An 18,022-nucleotide genomic window follows, 5' to 3' on the forward strand; every position below is an offset into this window, starting at 1 on the left:
AGATTAGGAAATTCATTAAAAAATGTCGACGATAATTAGTAAAATGTCGAGATGTTTTGCAGGTTGGATTCTTATAACATAAGATGGTTCAAACCGAAAATAACTTGAATATATCATTTATTTTTGAGTTTTATTTTATTTTGACAATTTGATATCGTATAATGAAAATATCGTATTCAATATATGCTAGTTATCAATTGGATTATTTGATATTTTTGTAAGAAACTTAATTGAGCTTATTGTTACCACATCAATATCGACAATGAAAAACAACTCCTCAATCAACCCAATTTGTGACAAGTTCCATTTGACAACGGCAAAATAAAGCATACTACAACCACATATGGCATTACAACATTTGTGATACTACATGACGTTATCCATTACATTTACTACTTTAAATCTTTTGAGCTAATATACTGTAGCTCTCACTGCACTAGTACACAGCACTATGACCTTGTTGTTGGACGACTGACGACGTAAATAATTTACTTAAACCTTCTAGTATAGAGAAGAGATTATATAAATGGATGCATGCTACGAGCAAACGATATTTCATTGATGCGGAGGGTATTTTGGCCAAGATGGCATTTTATATTTGGGGTGAGCTGGGAACTTAGGAAAAGGAAGTTGAGGAAGAGGAGGGCATGGCTTCTTCTTAGGGAAAGGAGGCAGCTCAGGAAGCGGAGGTAAAGTGATTGGTTTCTTCTTAAATATTGGAGGACATGGCTTCTTCATTTTCGGTGACTTATAGTATACTGGCACCGGTGGTAGAACAGGCTTATGGTATAATGGTACGGGTGGAGGAAGCGGCTTATGGTATACTGGGACAGGTGGTGGGAGTGGCTTCTTGTAGATTGGAACAATAGGAGGACAAGGTTTGTTGATCTTTGGAATGGATGGGAATGGTTTCTTCCAAATTGGTGGAAATGTGTATGGTTTTTTAAAGTGTGAAAAGGGTAACTTGAAGTGAGGCCATAAAAAGGCTGAGGTGCATGTAGCTGAACTAAACTTGAGTTTTCCTGCAGGACTAAATGTATGTTTTCCATCAGATGTTTCAGATAAAGAGGCTAGTTTTGTAGACTCAATCCCATTATTATGAGTTGGGCATGGTGTATTTGATGCACCATGGAGTTGAGCATAACATTCTTCCTTCAATTTCCCATCTTTAACTAGATGTTTCGGAAAACTGACTCGAAATTTCCCTTGTTCGTCAAGCTCACCTGTTCCTCTTGTTTTAACTTTGCCATTTGCAAGCTTACAGTCAATAGTGACCTTAAGACCTGCACATTTGAGATCAGCACAAGTTTTGTTTATGGCTTAGGCATTAGCAGTTGTTGTTTAAAAACCATCACATCAAAAACTGTCGTTGGATAAAGATGCGATAAATAATTAGATTGAACAAAGAGAGTTAAGGTGGTCTGTATCTATGTATCAGCTGCATTCATATGTAATTATGTATGTATGGTGGTATGGTATGGTGTTGTTATACCTTTAAGAGCATGACTGTGCTGAATGTTGTTCTGCTGACAGTCGGTACATTCAGCAAACCCAGTGACCTCTACTGTCTTTGGCACGCCATATGAGACGGTCGCACTGATCAACAGTGTCAAGACAACCGCTACGGGTGCTATCCTCATTAAAATGTACCTAGACTAGACTTAAATAAAGCTTACTAAGAAGGAGACAATCTTCTGAACAAAGCTTAGTGTGATACTCTGATGTATAGTGTAAGTTTGAAGGAAATGAGTGAATTTAAAGGGGGTTGGGTTGATTACGTAGTGAGTGATACAACCAACTTTGATAATGGAAGTCACATATTTAGACTTGAATATATAAAAAGGTTAGATAATTAAGGATGCCCAAATCGCCGTTAAAGTAGATATCATCTTCCTTCCCAATTTAATTGCATGCACATCTTCAACGAGTTTTTGGCATTCTGTGTGTCCTTTGTATCTTCACAACTACTCTACTTTGTTGTATTTATTAAACTTACACTTTTTCCTAGTAATAAAATCAAATATTTTTAGAATTTTAATGGAAGTCCCACAAGGCAATCCATTGTTTTTCTTGTTGGGGTTGCAAAATGACTCGCGAGGGTATCGGGATGCTTATGCTTATCTATTATCTAACCAGGTTATGAGTACCTCATCTCACGGCTCGTATCATTAGTTATGATCAAGATTTGGGTTTCAGTCCCTAAATCTTGAACTCACTCCCTAAGACTTGGTCATCATGGATGCTAAAGACCGTAGCAGTTGAGCTAAGTGGCGTTCACAATTGTGCACTTCACTTTGGTGGGTCTGACGAAAGGAGTTAGATGAACCTTACATCCTAGACTTTGTAAAGGTGAAGGATTGTTAATGAAGAAGCATTGACTATACTATGTTACTATGTTAGCATGTTAGGTGTACGTGAGAATGTGAGGTCCTCCAAGCTGCCATGCCTATTTAAAGTCTAATATCCTAGCTAGTACAGCTGCATTATAGAGCACTAAATGCTATACGAATAATCTTCTCTTGTACTTTAACCTGACAAAGGTAATCTTCTTAATGCTACATATGATGGTACAAAAGTACAGAAATAGAATTCTACAGTAGCTTTTATTGGAAGAACCACAGAAATAATGAGTTAACCTAACAGGTTAAAGAAACTAAGTACTCTTAACTTGTACTCATTCATTACTTGATACTCCGTAAAACATACGGAGTAGATAAATTGTGGTCCTAATATATTCAGTAATATAAGATGGCAAATTGAGCTTCAAAGTCATTGAGATTGGTTATCTACTTTGAACCGCCAATGCTCGTCCTAAAACCTTACGCAATCATCTCGATCCACCCTAGGATCGCCCGTATACGTTTGTTCATAATGTTCAAAACTTCAAATTGCCACAGAAGCTTTCTTTGAATGACCATTAGCGAAGAGGCTCCAAATGACGGATGTGCAACAATTACTCCCTAGTACATACAATTCCTAATCCGAAAATACAAAAACGAATGCACCTAAAAATAAAGCAGGTTATGATATTCTCCTCCTAAGGAAACTAAGTTGGGAAAAGTCTACAGACAAATTCCCAAGTCCAACAAAGCTAATATCTCAGTGATGTGCATATTCATCAAGCACTGAGCTGAGTCCAGTGACAGTCTCAATATCATAAATGAAAGGCAAATTGGTAGGTGGATTATGGTTATTAGTTTACATGTAGAGCCCCGTTTTTGCCAAATTATCCCAATTTATGACAGGTCGTCTCGCATATGCAAATATGAAATAACATTACCATAACAAAAGGTTTAGGTTTGGGGGAATGACTTATTCTAGCATATACTCTGTTCAAATTTACACACAAACCTCAATAACAAGTTGACAAATAGGCAAAGCAGTTTTACCATGTCAAATAAGTGAATTGGATGCCGAGTGCTACATACATTCCAATTTTTTTTTTTCATTGTTATCATAATGCAAATACAAAATGGATACTAAAGACAGCTGACTATAAAGCTACTTCTTTCTTTTGAGGTAATGATACATACTTGAGTTTTAAAAGGGGGAGAGCAAAATCCATTTTACAAAAGAGTGACTGGTTGCTCGATCTTCATCATAAACCAATCATTCTCCATGAATAGTGTAACGCTCCCATTTTTTGGTTGCATCATATATCTGCAAAGGAGACCATGTCGCTCCATCAGCAAGTATACGGAACATTTTCAATTCATTCTACAATAGACGTCAGAGTAAGCATAAACCCACTCAGGTGCTGGCATAATTTCTAGAAAACCACAATCATAATTCATAACCTGACTCTTATTTACGAATAGTCAAGTGATTTGAAGGTCCATTATACCAGCAAACCAAGGGATTAACAATACGCTTAACAAACAAGTGAAGAAATGAGAGAAAATAAGGTACCTCCCATCTTGAAGCAGGGAAAATGTGTTTGTTCTTTTCATACCAATGTCTTTCTACAACTTTGCCGGCATGCGACTGCAAAAGGGTGAAGCAAGATGAGCCACTTTCTTGTAATATGCACCTCATTACTTCAAAATATTACGAAAAATGAAAGCTGTAGAATGCAGACATTTGAGATATATGGACCCATTTTTAAGATCATAGCCAGATGATCTTGTCAAAACTCAAAGCCAATTATCAGTTATCACCCATACCACATAACACTATCAACCAAATCCACATCAATATTCCACCTATACAAAGCTACAACAATAACAAAGCAATATGCCAAAAATGGTATGGGATCGGCTAGCATGTATCGTCGTATGAAACCATAATTATGAGGTGGGAAAACGATGAGGAAGTCGAGGGAGGGGAGAAAAAACACAATAGTAAAACGAAGCAAGATAGTGTGGGGCAAAAAAAAGGAGAAAAAACGAGAAAACTTTTTGGATGAGGGTTAAAGAGAGACTTGCAACAACAACATCAGAGCCTTAATCCCAAAATGATTTGGGGTCGGCTCACATGAATCATCCTATAGAACCGTCCATGGGTGAACGCACACCTCAAAAATGTGAAAAACAGAAAAGAAAAAGTGAAAAACAAAAGGGGAGTGAAACATAATACGAAAGCCAAGTAAACTTGTAGTAGGTTTTAAAATCGAAGTCCGAATTTCTTTTATAACAACTTAAAATTTAAATCGAGAATAAAGATTAAAACGATTTTGAAAACCGAAATAAAATTGAAGGGTCCGGAAGAAGTAACAAAAAATCGAGAAAGAACAAGGAGATTCAATGAAAAGAAAGATTTCGAAAAGTAAAACACAAAAGTTAAAGGAGTTAAATAGATGAACAGTAAAGACAGCCTTATCATCCACGTAAACTTTTTCCTTCAACCCATGCTCCTTCATGTCATTGCCCGATACTCGAGCCGGATCGTGGAGCATACTCTAACCTTCTCTCAAGGCAAGAATGCAAGCTTGAAAGGTCAAGTGCTAGCGAGTGATCATCGACTACCACTCTTCGAAAGTCATGAGACGGCGTGCCAGAATCTCAATCTCCATTATCAACAAATCTTATGGTAGAAAGAGAATTTTCATTGACTAAAGCCTCCTAAAGAAGGCTATTTGATAGTATAGCTCTAGTAGTAGGAAACATTAACGATTCACAATAACGATAAATATTATTTAAAAGCCTATGATATTACAAAAAAAATACTCGTATCATGACCGTGGTTCAACAGGCAGAAACTAACATTCAAGTATGACTTACAAATATCCCTATTAATCTATTATTACAAACTAAGATGCATATATGTAAATCCTAAAGGGTCGAAGTCTCTATATTAACCGTTATAACATGGCAGTTCACTTTGGCTGGGTGTCATGAGTCCGACACTCCGAATTTTGACATGACAGGACACTTCATTTAAGGCCCAGAATAGCCGTCTCTGATACAAGGGGGTCAGGTTCTCCACCACAATAGGGGAGAGGCGACTCCCAAGATATCCATAACCAAAAGAAATGATCATTCATGATAAACAGAAGCAGATAACCAAATAGAAGAGTACCTCGTCTTTTTCAATAGTTGCATCAGCAATTGTTCGCACATCCTCGTGTACATCAAAATGGAAAAGCTGTCGAAGACAAAGTAAACAGCAAACATCAGTGAAACTGAAAGAAAGCAATAAATCAAAGAGAATTGCTCCACCCTAGGACATCAAGAGCTAAATATTAGAATTATCAAAAACCACATCTAAAGTTGCAAACAAAATCTCAACAAAGCTTACAAGATGTCCATCCAATAGTAATGCACATATTACACCGTATTTATGCAAAATCTATGGAGTACGAAGTTACTATCTACAAAGTTCAAAAATATCATATGCAAGTATGCAACACCAGGATAAATAGTAAAATAGCAACTGTAACAACTTCCCACAAGTACTATACATAGAATAAATCAGATACCATACACTTATGATAGAAGAGTCAAAATATGATGAAGATAAGTGACTACTCAGGAACGGTGGGTGTAGTGAGTGAGTTCTTTGTCAGTCGACCACGGATTCTGATAAGTTCACAACCAACCATCCTCTTCTAATGAACTTTCAAGACATCTCAAAGGGAGTGTAGCAAAAATAATCGAGGAGAAAACTGATTACCTATTCTTAGCTATCAATATTTCTATTTACTTTTTCTGAATTGCAATCTTTTTGCCTTGCACCATCAATTAGCAACCTTAAACAGGTATATATAGCAGATTGTAATCTAACTAAGCCAAAATAAGATCGACCGACAGAAACTCACCGGTCCACTTTTGCCTCTTGCCTTGTTTATGATCAACTCATAGAAACTGTGTTGCTACAGAAACAAAAACACTAAATGGTGAGCCGTAACTCGTAAGCATAAGAAAAGGAAAAAAACACATACTATTTGAAAATTAAGCAACATATGATATAAAAAAGTATAGTACATGAGGTATGATCAGATCTTCTTTTACATAAAGAAGATTTTCCACAGAAGTAGTTCGGACTTCACGAAAGTCAGGGGAAAGTTGCTGCTGCACTGCCCTCAGAAATGCCCCAATAGTATCTCCTTTGCGCACCTGTAGACGTGAGATGGCATTAAAGAAAATAATTGAAGATCAATGCAAATATTACAATATGTAGGACGCATAAAGAGGAAACTAGAAATTCACTAGCCTTGATCACTTTCCGATGGCCTCTTCCATCCCAGTAACTATATGTAATCTGAAGAGGCTCGTCTGAAACATTAAATCAGGAAAGCAATGAGCAGAAGATATAGGGTTGTTGAGTTTGAAAGTTTTTAAGGGTTTGTATTTACTTTTAATCATTTCTTGCTCGATCGCCCATTGTCTCTTCAGCCTCTCCCTTTCTGCCTGTTCCTCAGCTTCTCTCTCACTTTACATCATTTAAAACACTAATGTTACAAATTTAAATGCAAGACAGGCACCAGAATATACATTTAAAGTGAGATGCAAGACCTGTCTGGCAAGAAGCTGGTTTCAACAGTGGGATCCTTTCCAAGTTTCCCACATTTTTGTTTGACAAGCTTTTCACTTTCTGCTGTGGGGAATTCAGATAGATAAAGGCAATAAAGTTATGTCAGTCAATATGCAGTTACAGAGAAAATACATTACAACAAGTCTAGATCAACCTTCGAGACCCCATCTACTCACTCAGGATTCCCTTGTTCATTCCTAAGAGTAGTTCTTTCCGAAAAAACCCAGAAGAATTTCAAGAATTCACTTGACCCACTTTTGATCAAAATGATCATTAGTGTTTTTAAAGTACTACTATACGTCTCATTCATGAAATAGGATACCGCAATGCTTGCTAGTTCAAATTAGGTATATCGATAAAAGAATAAACTATTTGGTGAAGCTATCAAGTATTCTGTTAGCACCATACACTCGAAAATTTAGAGAGCATCTATAAACGGTAAGCTACTAAAGGGCAAAGTCAATCAACGGAGCTTACTACTCTCTTCAACTTCTTCCTCCGTTCCATCAAGGCCTTCAGAAAAAGACAATCTGAAATTAGTTTTCCTCTTCTTCTTTAGACGCTTCTCTGACTCAAGCCGAGCTTCCCTGGGTGACAAGAAAATAGAGAAAACGAGGGCAAACCAGTGAGAAAAGTAGGGTAAAACACTCATGTAGATGGCAAGGAGAAACGGCATGCAGAATTTTAAAAAAGAACTCACTCTTCCTGAATCTTCTGCAGCTTCTCTTTCTCTTCCTCCTCTATTTTAGTCTTAATGGTGACCCTCTATTAAAGACAACACCACCGATTATTAAAGTGCATGAATTTAGTAGTGTAATACTAAAGTGCATGAATTAGTAGTGTAATACCTACCTTCTCAACATACTCCTCCCTTGTAACAAGACCAATAGTTTCTTTCTTGAATGCAGTCTCGAGAATCTGCAACATGTATGTTGGAAGAATAATTTAAGTATATGAATTTTGATGTTGCAATATGAAGGATACATCATTCATTCATCCACACAAAACTGTTAATAAGACAGTCTCATCATTCATCAAAGTAGAATAAGAAACAAAGCTTGAACTAAAAACCCTAGTTACACCAAAATACAACATAGACATTAATTAACTAATTAATTAATTAAATTGAAGGTTGTAGGATTGAGTAAATAAATAAAAAAGCTAAACCTCGGAAGTGCCGGAGCCGAATTGAAGGAGGCCAGTTTGGGCCTTGACGGAGGCAGACTTAGATTTGAGTTCTTCGATTTTACGACGCTCCGCATCACGCTGTTTCTGCAACCTCCTTATTCTCACCGCATCTTGTGCTGTTCCCACATATCCATCCCCCATTCCCGCCATTTTTTTAATATAAATAGAATTGGGGATAACTTGTTTAGGGTTAGGGATTGGATTTATTGTTTTTGTTTAATTGAATTGGGATTTTGCGATGCTACGTACTGGTTGTCACTCCTCGTCCGGGAAGCGTGCGTGGGTTTTGGATTTTGTTGGTCGTCCCACCAAAGGCTTTTGGGTGGGTATTCCACTTTTTGCCCTAAACTACCAATTTAAGTTTTACGGAGTATTTTTATTTTCTCTAAGCTATACAACAATGAACAAAGTATTATACTTGTGCCTTTTTTTTGAAAAGGGGTCATGAGACGAGAGACGCCACGAGACAGCTTTCGAGTAACTCGAGCTCGGCTCCATTAAAGTTCGGTTAAAAGCTCGGCTCGGGTCCGGGCTCAGGCTCGAGTTTTTCTTTACGAGCACAAGTCGAGCAAAGCTAAGCTCGGATTGGGCTTTATCACTCCTACTTTTAACTCATTTTGTTATGATCCAATGGCACAGTTATCGTATGCAATCAGGATTTGACATTCTTCAGAATTTTCAATGTTCAATGGAGCCGACCACCCCCACCTGGCTCCATAGATTATCACACAAATGATATGAGGTACAATTTGTCAATGTGGCGTATTGCTAGGTAATTATATACTAAACCATTTTTAGAAGAAAAAACAAATGGAAGATTGTGGTTTAAAGGGAGGGTGGTCATCAACATAAAGAGGGTGTCTTGCAACATAAAGAGGGTGTCTTGCTGATGCCGATGTTATAGCATGGTAGTCAGGGGACGGGCAATGTTGAAAGGATTTTCTAAGGTTTTTAGTGTGGTGAGGGAGGTTGTGACTATCCGCCAATCATGGTGGTCGAGTGGTATAATGGCACTAGTGGGGATAGAGTAGAGGTGAGGTGAGGTGAGGTATGGAGGAAACAAAAATTAATGAGATGGGGAACGATAATATTTACAACCATGACAATTGTATCCAAATCAAAACACTTTCAATATAGAAAGGATTTTATAGACAAGAAGAGTTGTTCATACTTTCATTCTTGCTCCCTCCCTCTCATCCTTTTTTTTTTCTCCAAACAAAGGATTACAACTATAAATGCATAATTAAACAACTCTTTTTGGGGACCATGAAGACAGCCCACCACATGAACTAGCTTTGCTCTTGCTCCCCTCGTTCCCACATGTCTTCTTCCCGCGTGCCAGGAATTTTTTAAAAGTTCGATCTTTGATATGAATGTACTATCCATTGTCTACGAGAGACATAGCTAGTTATAAAAGTGTGGAGCTAAAACGCATCACCATTACAAATATTTGTTCAAACAATGATAATCTAAAATTTAAATCGCGACCTAGTGGTACAAGCTGAAGGTCTAAGAATCATTAGTCGCAGTTTCAATTACATGATGATCAACCTCTAAATCCTGTCAGAAGGAAAATTCAAAAGTGAAGGGGGATAATATCAACACACGTGAATTAATACGGGAATCCAACAGGAAAATTAGAAGATGCTTGTATTAACAGAATGGTGAAAGGTGAAAAGGTGGATTAAGTCAGAATGAAAAGACTCAATCAAAGACCCTTTGCCGAGTAAAGGGTGGCAGCACAAAAAAGCACGTCTCTTAAAGTCTTTATGGGATGACCTTTCGACAGATGAGCTTGCTCACTCGAGTGCACAAAATTAACCAAGGTATGATTCCAACCTGCAATTATATTCGTATGAGCACATTTTCAGTTTTCGGTTTATATTCGTATAAGCACAGCTCACCAATCACGTGACTAGAGATAAAAGGTTTTACAAGAATGGGGCACATACCGTCACTTTGTCTGCCGAACCACTGCCTGATTTCCAAGATAAAACATTTCCTGCACCAAGGTAGACAAATGATGAAATGAGGTTACTCTCGATTGACTTTTGGATTAAACTATGGCACAAACAACTAATGATGGTAATTGACCCCATGGTATTAAATATCGGTCAGGACACAGCATGTGACCAAGTTATTAAGGTTTTGAAGGTTACTGCAACCACAATTTGAGACGACATCAGCCGCATTATATCCAAACGACTGAGATAATGCCACATTAACCGATTAAATCAAGCCTCCAACCGAAAGTTAGTACCATGATTATTCATCTTTTTGGGAACAACAAAATAGTAGATGTCCCTTACCAAAGGGTTGAACAACTTCTTTGGAAATTGCTGCAATAGGAGATTTCCAAAACCAAAATGCCAGCAGAAGATAAGTTAATGCCTGCAAAACAAACAGGTTGATATAAAACTTGCAATCTCCAAAGAACTCAGGAGTAGCGCCACAGTCTACAGATACAAATACCCACCTTTACAGGAGTCACGTACTTCATATATGGATCGTAAGATGCCTTCCTCTGCAATATCCGTTGTTCTTGACCTGCATAAATGTTCCAACATTTGACAGATAATTTGGTAGAAAATGGTAACATGGTATCCATATGAAATACTTTCCAAAACTCTTCAGAGTATAAGGCCATCATACACTAATGTAGCAAGTTTGCAAATGTTCTTCTATAGGCACTGGAACATTACTACATAACATACAAACTCAGCTGAAAAGTGAAAAGTGGGCAACAAGAGCTAGCAGTCTAGACTCTAGAGTATCTCCGTTTAGTGAATGATGCAGAATTTCACCATGCAGAGATTATCAGCTGAAGAAAACCCAGCGATAAACAGAAGAGATCACACTTACATTTCGCTAGCTCTTTCTCTTTTGCTGCTGCCGTTCTCCTGAGCTTCGCGGCTTGAGCAAATGTTGATGGTCTAGGGTCAGATAAAGCACAAAACAGTTCAGTTCATAAAAATTTAATCAAACCTAAAGCAAACACAAAAAGTGTAAATTTTCCTTCCCTATAAGTATGTTACAACCACACGACTGCATCAAAATCTATTAATTCAGAGATAAGCCAGTCAGCCAGTGGCAATTATCAATAACACTCCAAATGAAACAGCCAATTCAGGAAATGTATGACGGGTAAGTATTAGCTTCCCAAACAGCACAATTTGCACCAGCCACCATCGCATAGAGACATAAGTACCAATGATCTTAGTTCTGTTCTTGGAAAAGTATAACAACTTAATAATACCTAAAACGTCTACATATCCTTCGATATCTATTTGCACAACAAATTCATATTCGGCAAGATTACATCAGACAAAGAACAACTTAAGATACTCACTGAGAAAAGGAACTAGCTTCTTTCAAGAGCTGTTTTATTTCAGCGCGTAACTTGTTTTCCTCGTCACTTGTGGCTACCACATTCTGGACATAATCAGAAAAGGCAAAATCAGCAAGTATATATATCAATGCATTCATGAATACAAGCTACAAACTAATGCCTTAAACAAAAAGAGCAGATATCTCAACAAATCTTTTGAGCTCAAACTCGAAAATGGATTAAAGTCGGGAGCTCTGAGCTGATCTTACCAGTTGCATGTTGTTCAAATTCGAAAATATTACCAGAAAAGGTATGCTCTTCCTTTCATAAATCGAAATAACCGTATTGATTTATAAATGCAAGAAACATCTACTTGATCAAAATATTAAATATCGGACGACACGAACACAGTATCAGGTTTCGATTCTATATGAAAAACAAATTGGTACACATCCTGGAATCAAATTCAGTCCAGTAAAATTCATCAAACAACAGCACAAGTCGTAAAGAAAACCTAAATTACAATCGAAACTGGAATTGAATGCTGAAAACTAATACTCTGCAGCAGCATAAATGGCGACAAATTAAAAAAAACACAGTGAAAGGTAAAGTTGATGAAAAGAAGAGAAAGAAAGTACCTTGATTTGGCGGTCAAAATAAGTAGGGAGTAGTTGAAGAAGCACGACAAAGATGAAGATCGTGGGAGCTGCCAAAGTGATGGCGCCGTCGTCCATGGTTATCGATAGTAATGCCAAAGATGCCGACTTTCCCGGTTGTTTTTCTTTGTTTCCACCTGACTACCGCCTTCACTCTTCTTATATGCTTACTTCGTTGCCGGCTTGTTCGCTGACTTAGAGCTGGCAGACAATGATATGACTCATATGAGTATATGACCCGAAAACCCAACACGAAATTAGCGGGTTTTGGTTAAGAGTTTGATTTATGTAATTCAGTCAATATAAACACGATATTAAATTTATTTTGGTTGGCTTCGGGTTGAAGCCGAAAAATACACAAATTTGACATCATTCGATCTACTTATTCACTGTCTTTTTAACTTCTACACACAATTAGACTCTGTTTAAAATACCTGAGACGCAGATGGATGAACTCAATTTCTATTCATTAGTCCCCCCTACGCTCCTATAAGACCAATACGTTCGTTTTAGATAAATAAGACAAACTTTTATTATTCCTTTAACTATCAACTTTTGTCCTATCTACTCTAGTATTTAACTTGTTATAATTATAAAATGGATAAACTATTTGTGGTTATTAGCCTTGGTCAAACATTCGGATCGGGCTGAGGGCGAGTCAACACGAGTTGGGTCGGCCCTGATGGAGGTGAATTTGGAGCCTAGTGCGGGTAGAGGGCTGGTGGGTCGGGTTACCAAAAAAACATTATTTTCAAATATCAAATTAGGGGCGTGTAAAGGCGGGTCGAGTTAGAATTGTTCCTGACTCAGCCTTAGTTTGTGGCGGGTCGGGCAAAAATCAACCCGAGAGGCAAGGGCCGGCCCTAATGTCGACTCAAATTCTCATGTAAGATGGTCATATATGTGTTGATCTTAAGATGATTCAAGTATCAAACAAAATGCATGGATATTAATAAAAATGTTTGTCTTATTTTTATAAGTGGGGGTGTAATTTGACCCGTTTTAATTTTATGACGAAAATATATAATAAATGATTGACCACCCCTGGTACTTACGGCGTTTGGTACGGGAAAGGGTAAGGGAATGAAATCAAGAAAGGGTAAGAAGGGGAAAGGTATGGGATCACCCCTAATATCCTTTATTGTTTGGTTGGATATGAAAGAGAAAGCGAATCGTCACCATTAAAACTAACTCCACCACCTGCCACCGCCATCACGCACCACCTGTCATCACTACCCACATCGAGACCACCAATAGTAGTGTCGCCGACGGCCCACCATCGTTTTCTCACCGACAACCACCTCGTTGTTCCCATATCCCTTGTCGGACACCAAAACCCAAAGCCTCACAAACAATTAAAAATAAGCCACCACCCACGAAACTCCTCCCTCGTCCTAATAAACACAAGATCTGGTGTTGGGGAAGAGAGGTTACCGGCGAGGGAGGGAGTTTCGGTGGGGTGGGAAAGTTATTGAAGGTGTTGGTGTGGTGTTTAGTGGTTGGGGATATGGGTCCGAATGGAAAGGAAGGGTGGCGTGGAGCGCCGGTGAGTGCGCCGGAATGAGGGACCGCCGGCGTCGCCGATGGTGGTTGTGTTGGTGGAAGTGGTTGACGATGGGTGTTGGTGGAAGTGGTTGATGGTTTGTGTTGGTGGCAGTGGTGGAAGGGAGTAGAAGGGAAAGGGGGTTATGGGGTTCTGGGAGGGTGGAGGGTATGGGTGAGTATGGTTTTGGGGGTAAGGGAGGGTATGGGTTACCCTTTGATTGTGTCAAACAAACAACAACAAATGGAATATCCCATTTGATTCTCTTTTCCTTTCCTAAAGCCCCCGAACCAAACGCTCCCTAATTACTATGCGCCCTTTTTCCCTTTCCTCTGGTTTAGTCGTTCCTGTTGTAAAAACAAAAGAGAGTTGCGTGGAAGTGAAAAGTGAAAAAGGAGGCCCAACCGAAACAGGGGGGCTGGGGAAATATCCATCTTTATCTTGTTGCTATTGCGATAGCCGATAGCCCCCTTTGATGACCAACACAAAACTCTGATTATATTCTCTCAAATTATTATTATTACTACTATTCAATTGATTCTTATTCGTTCAATATTACATTCTCAATTTATCTTCAGGTTCGTTTTAACTTTCTCTTCATTGATTTTACCTATTTATTACTCTACCTCATCGCTTTATTTTCAACTTGTTTTTTTTGAAGAATTATTCTGGGTACTACCTGCTTCAATTCTTGTTATTTAGGTATCTCACCACTCCAGGATCATTTTTTGTAATTATGTTTGTCAATTTAATTTGGGATTTTACTGTCATTTTGTTTCTGGAGCTAACCTATCACAATTTTGATCAAACAATTCTTTTTATACTACTCTAATCAAGCTGTTATCTTTATTGAGATTGAAGTAATTATTAGGGTTTTATATAGAATTGGCCATTTTGTTGTGTCATCCTGAAATATCAAACTGGATACCAATCCTCAAAGATTCATACTTTCTGCTATTGTTTTCTCAGGCGATGGTGTTGAGTAGACATGTTACTCTTGGGAGTTTTTGGATTAAGTGGCCATAATGTTGTCAGTGTCTGAATGCATCACTAATTGCCTTCCTATTCAATGCATTGCTTTGGAATTATGCTTGATTAATATATATAACGGATGGAAAGGGGATCATTTTCTTTCCAAATCTAAATCCCCCTCCCTCTTCCAACACTGTATTGAAACAAGGTCTGAATTTGTGCCTAGGCTTATGTCTTTTCCGAAATGAAACCATCACTATTCACTATTCATTCACTACCATGTTCTATTACCTTGGACTTGCAGATCTAATTCACTGGTTTTTGGTCATGGAGAACTCAGAGTTTCAATTACTTAAATGGTCAAAGGGATTTGAGGATCCAGCTGCTGTAAGAAAACGACAGAAAGCTGGCCGCGAGAAGAAAAGAAGGGATCAGCTAAATGAGCACTTCTCTCTGTTGGGATCTACACTTGGTCATTTTTAATTTACCTCTTTTCTAATCTTCCTTTTACTTTAGCTTATCGTCAAACATGCAAACCATGTCATTCATTTACCCACTCGAGTATTTTTAGTATGATGGAAAATTCAAACCTCTTGTGGACATATGTTAAACTGAGCATTTACAGCTTCTATAGGCAGTATTACTTGTTGAGTTGTACCTATTTCTATCTCACTTTTTATCATAATTTGGCCACAATCTTTCCTACCATAAACATGGGTGTTGACTCGATGATATTCCTTTAGCTCGTTTCACAGTAAGAGTACATTTATTCGGAGTATGTTTTTGCATTCTCTCCCGTTTTCCATTTTCTCACCTTGTAGCAATTATTCCATATGATGATTTATGTTTGCAGAGTCCAAGTCATGCTAGACCAAGACTTTTGTTTTAATGAGGCACTCAGTAACATTTAAATACCCAAGTTTAAGCACACCTTATTATCCTAGGTGGTCTTTTGTTGGTAAGTTTGTCTAATAAATGTTAATCGTGGAAAACAGATGCTGAGAGGCCCAAGAATGACAAAACAACCATACTTAATGATACAATCCAGCTTCTGAAAGAGTTAACCGCTGAAGTCGACAAACTTAAAGCTGAACATGTTGCATTAAGCGAAGAATCTCTTGAGGTACTATTGTTTGCTAGCTAATATGTATTCATGAAATAGAGGAAGTATTCCTTATATAAAGTTTCTATTTCTTTTTTCTTTGACCCAGTTGGCACAGGAGAAGAATGACCTTAGGGAAGAGAAGGCAACCTTAAAATCAGATATTGAAAGGCTCAATGCACAATGTCAACAGAGAGTTGGCTCTACTTTTCCGTGGGTTGCTCCAGATTCTCTTCTTTCACATCCACCCACTTATCCATATCCCATGCCAGTCGCCTTCCCTCCAACACCAATGCCTATGCATCCATCAATGCACCCATACCCGTATTTCAGTAGCCCGAACCCGGGTATCTTCCAGAATCCGTGTCCTTATATGCCATACATGACACCTAATCCTCTTGCTCAACAGCTTTCTAGCCAACATATATCTCCTTCCTCACAGCCAGGTAGTAGGACCGAAGTTTCAGGCCAGCAAACTGTCAGAAATTCATCCGCTGGAGAAGCAGAAGAGCTAATAGACAAAAATGAGGATTCCAATGTCGTTGCTACAAATCTGGTGCTGAAAACACCAGGATCAACCACTGATGAGGTTTCATCTCGCACTCTGATACATCTGTTTAAAATTTCTATTTCTCTAATTTGGCATTTCTTTCTAGGAAATTTTGACGATATAAGACCCCTACCCCTGCATAGTCTTATCTGCAAAAATTAATCCCGAGTTTTAGTTTCCTTTTGATATCCCTAGACCATACAAAATATATGATTGCTTGTACAGGGCATCCATTTTCCCAGCGAAAAACAGTGCAAAATTAGAACAAAAGAGCAAACATAGGATTCTATTGAGAACACTCGAAGTTTGATGGTGGAAACTCTGGATTATTATTGGCATATTTTCCCTTTTCTGAAAACTAATTCAAACATGCTCACCAATTCAGTTTGACCTTATTCATACAGGACAATGTTGTAGATGGTGAACTGGAAAGTAGAAAACTGCTCCAAAACAAAGACAACACCGCAGAAGGGAGCTCTTCGAGTAGGTGCTCATCCCAAAGTATACAGGATAGCTCGTCTTATAGTGTAGTTGGTGGCGGCAAGGCTAGTGATTAACGTTTATGGGAAGTCTTTCTGGAAGGTGACGGTATGCTGGACTCCTGCTCTATTGGTTCTGCTTGTAAATTGTTATTAGTCATGCAGATCAATGTCATGGTGTCATTGGCTCATTGCTAACATCGAGGCATACTCCAAATCGGTATTAACTTGGTGTAAGCATGTTAATTCTTTGATTTGTTTCAGGAATTGATTCCTCTTGTTAGAAGAGGCTGTTTGTGGCACTGACAATTGCTCAGTCTGTGACGCTGGTGTATTCATGCTGTATGGTCTACAGGTCTAGTAAGTTACTGTAAATCTATACGAAACAAACATGTACTTCCCGGAGAATTCGTTCCACCGAAATGATGACATAGATGATCTGGTTTAGTTGGCATTTTCAGTCGGGTAGGACCAGGAAGTTGAGACCTCTGTTTGAACTGGATCAACATGATAAAAAAAAGTCTACATGACTGCCAATTCTGTGTGCAAACTACGTAGCTTAAATTGTACTCAATTTTTTTTTTTCTTGCGTTAACAAGAAAATGGCATATTACGAAGGAGAGAGAAAAAATACAAGGAATTAAGGAATATTATGGGAGCAAGAATGCTTGGAGTATAGAGAAATTGAAGCTTGTGATGAAAAGCTGACTCAAGTATTCGTTACTCAAGGAATATGTGTATGTAGAACCAACGTGAATGTTATCTTAAAAGTGCATACTCTATTACTCCTTATTTATTGAACCATGGTGTTCATAGTCAGCAACAAATAACATTGAATTATATATTTCTGAAAAATAAACAATGGAGTCGTGCATGGAGATAAGAAGAAGAAGAGGAGTAGATTGGAGAGCTGAAGCAATGTCTTCGATGTCGACTCCACCAATTCATCTGCTTTTAATATTCTCTATTGTTATTCTGTTACTGTCATTTTCATACCATGGGCATGCAGAGTATAAGAATGCTCAATTCGGGATGTTGTTGGTTCCCTTGATAGCTATTTTGCTGATAGGGTTTCTACTTATGAATGGAGGATTATATAACTACTACTTGTCCTGGATCTCTCCTTTGAAGAAATTTGGAATATATCATCCATCTGATGCCTCCTTTTCTTGAGGGTTTGCAGCATTGTTGTGGTTGTGGGTGGTGGTGACTAATCAAATAAAGAGAAACTG

The 18,022-nt window shown here is 38.1% G+C and overlaps 4 protein-coding genes across 6 annotated transcripts; 1 reads left to right on the forward strand and 3 right to left on the reverse strand.

Moving 5' to 3' along the window:
• Positions 1-283: 283 nt before the first annotated feature.
• Positions 284-1,805, reverse strand: LOC141639169 (proline-rich protein 4-like). Its single transcript, XM_074448348.1, has 2 exons — positions 1,493-1,805; positions 284-1,283 (listed from the first exon to the last, which is right to left on the reverse strand). Exons 1-2 carry the CDS (start codon positions 1,638-1,640, stop codon positions 556-558), a joined length of 876 nt encoding a protein of 291 aa, XP_074304449.1. The 5' UTR covers positions 1,641-1,805; the 3' UTR covers positions 284-555.
• Positions 1,806-3,359: 1,554 nt separating this feature from the next.
• LOC141639168 (protein XAP5 CIRCADIAN TIMEKEEPER) lies at positions 3,360-8,562 on the reverse strand. Of its 2 annotated transcripts, none has more exons than XM_074448347.1 (12): positions 8,140-8,562; positions 7,825-7,890; positions 7,673-7,737; positions 7,450-7,559; positions 6,954-7,032; positions 6,794-6,870; positions 6,652-6,713; positions 6,423-6,554; positions 6,257-6,310; positions 5,518-5,583; positions 3,910-3,984; positions 3,360-3,660 (listed from the first exon to the last, which is right to left on the reverse strand). In XM_074448347.1, the coding sequence occupies exons 1-12, from the start codon at positions 8,308-8,310 to the stop codon at positions 3,610-3,612; spliced, it is 1,008 nt and encodes a 335-aa protein (XP_074304448.1). In that variant the 5' UTR covers positions 8,311-8,562; the 3' UTR covers positions 3,360-3,609. The 2 variants fall into 2 exon arrangements, with proteins under 2 accessions (XP_074304448.1, XP_074304447.1); XM_074448346.1 differs by having other exon boundaries at positions 6,954-7,035.
• Positions 8,563-9,568: 1,006 nt separating this feature from the next.
• Positions 9,569-12,414, reverse strand: LOC141639171 (protein GET1-like). Its single transcript, XM_074448350.1, has 7 exons — positions 12,127-12,414; positions 11,510-11,592; positions 11,023-11,093; positions 10,637-10,707; positions 10,470-10,551; positions 10,113-10,162; positions 9,569-9,999 (listed from the first exon to the last, which is right to left on the reverse strand). The coding sequence occupies exons 1-7, from the start codon at positions 12,220-12,222 to the stop codon at positions 9,928-9,930; spliced, it is 525 nt and encodes a 174-aa protein (XP_074304451.1). The 5' UTR covers positions 12,223-12,414; the 3' UTR covers positions 9,569-9,927.
• A 1,585-nt stretch (positions 12,415-13,999) lies between these two features.
• LOC141639173 (transcription factor bHLH121) lies at positions 14,000-17,234 on the forward strand. Of its 2 annotated transcripts, XM_074448353.1 has the most exons (6): positions 14,000-14,265; positions 14,657-14,867; positions 14,964-15,131; positions 15,655-15,782; positions 15,871-16,350; positions 16,716-17,234. In XM_074448353.1, exons 3-6 carry the CDS (start codon positions 14,987-14,989, stop codon positions 16,866-16,868), a joined length of 906 nt encoding a protein of 301 aa, XP_074304454.1. In that variant the 5' UTR covers positions 14,000-14,265; positions 14,657-14,867; positions 14,964-14,986; the 3' UTR covers positions 16,869-17,234. The 2 variants fall into 2 exon arrangements, with proteins under 2 accessions (XP_074304454.1, XP_074304453.1); XM_074448352.1 differs by lacking the exon at positions 14,657-14,867 and having other exon boundaries at positions 14,037-14,265.
• Positions 17,235-18,022: the final 788 nt, after the last annotated feature.

This window comes from Silene latifolia, unplaced genomic scaffold, assembly GCF_048544455.1.
Source record: "Silene latifolia isolate original U9 population unplaced genomic scaffold, ASM4854445v1 scaffold_290, whole genome shotgun sequence".
Taxonomy (NCBI): Eukaryota; Viridiplantae; Streptophyta; class Magnoliopsida; order Caryophyllales; family Caryophyllaceae; genus Silene; species Silene latifolia.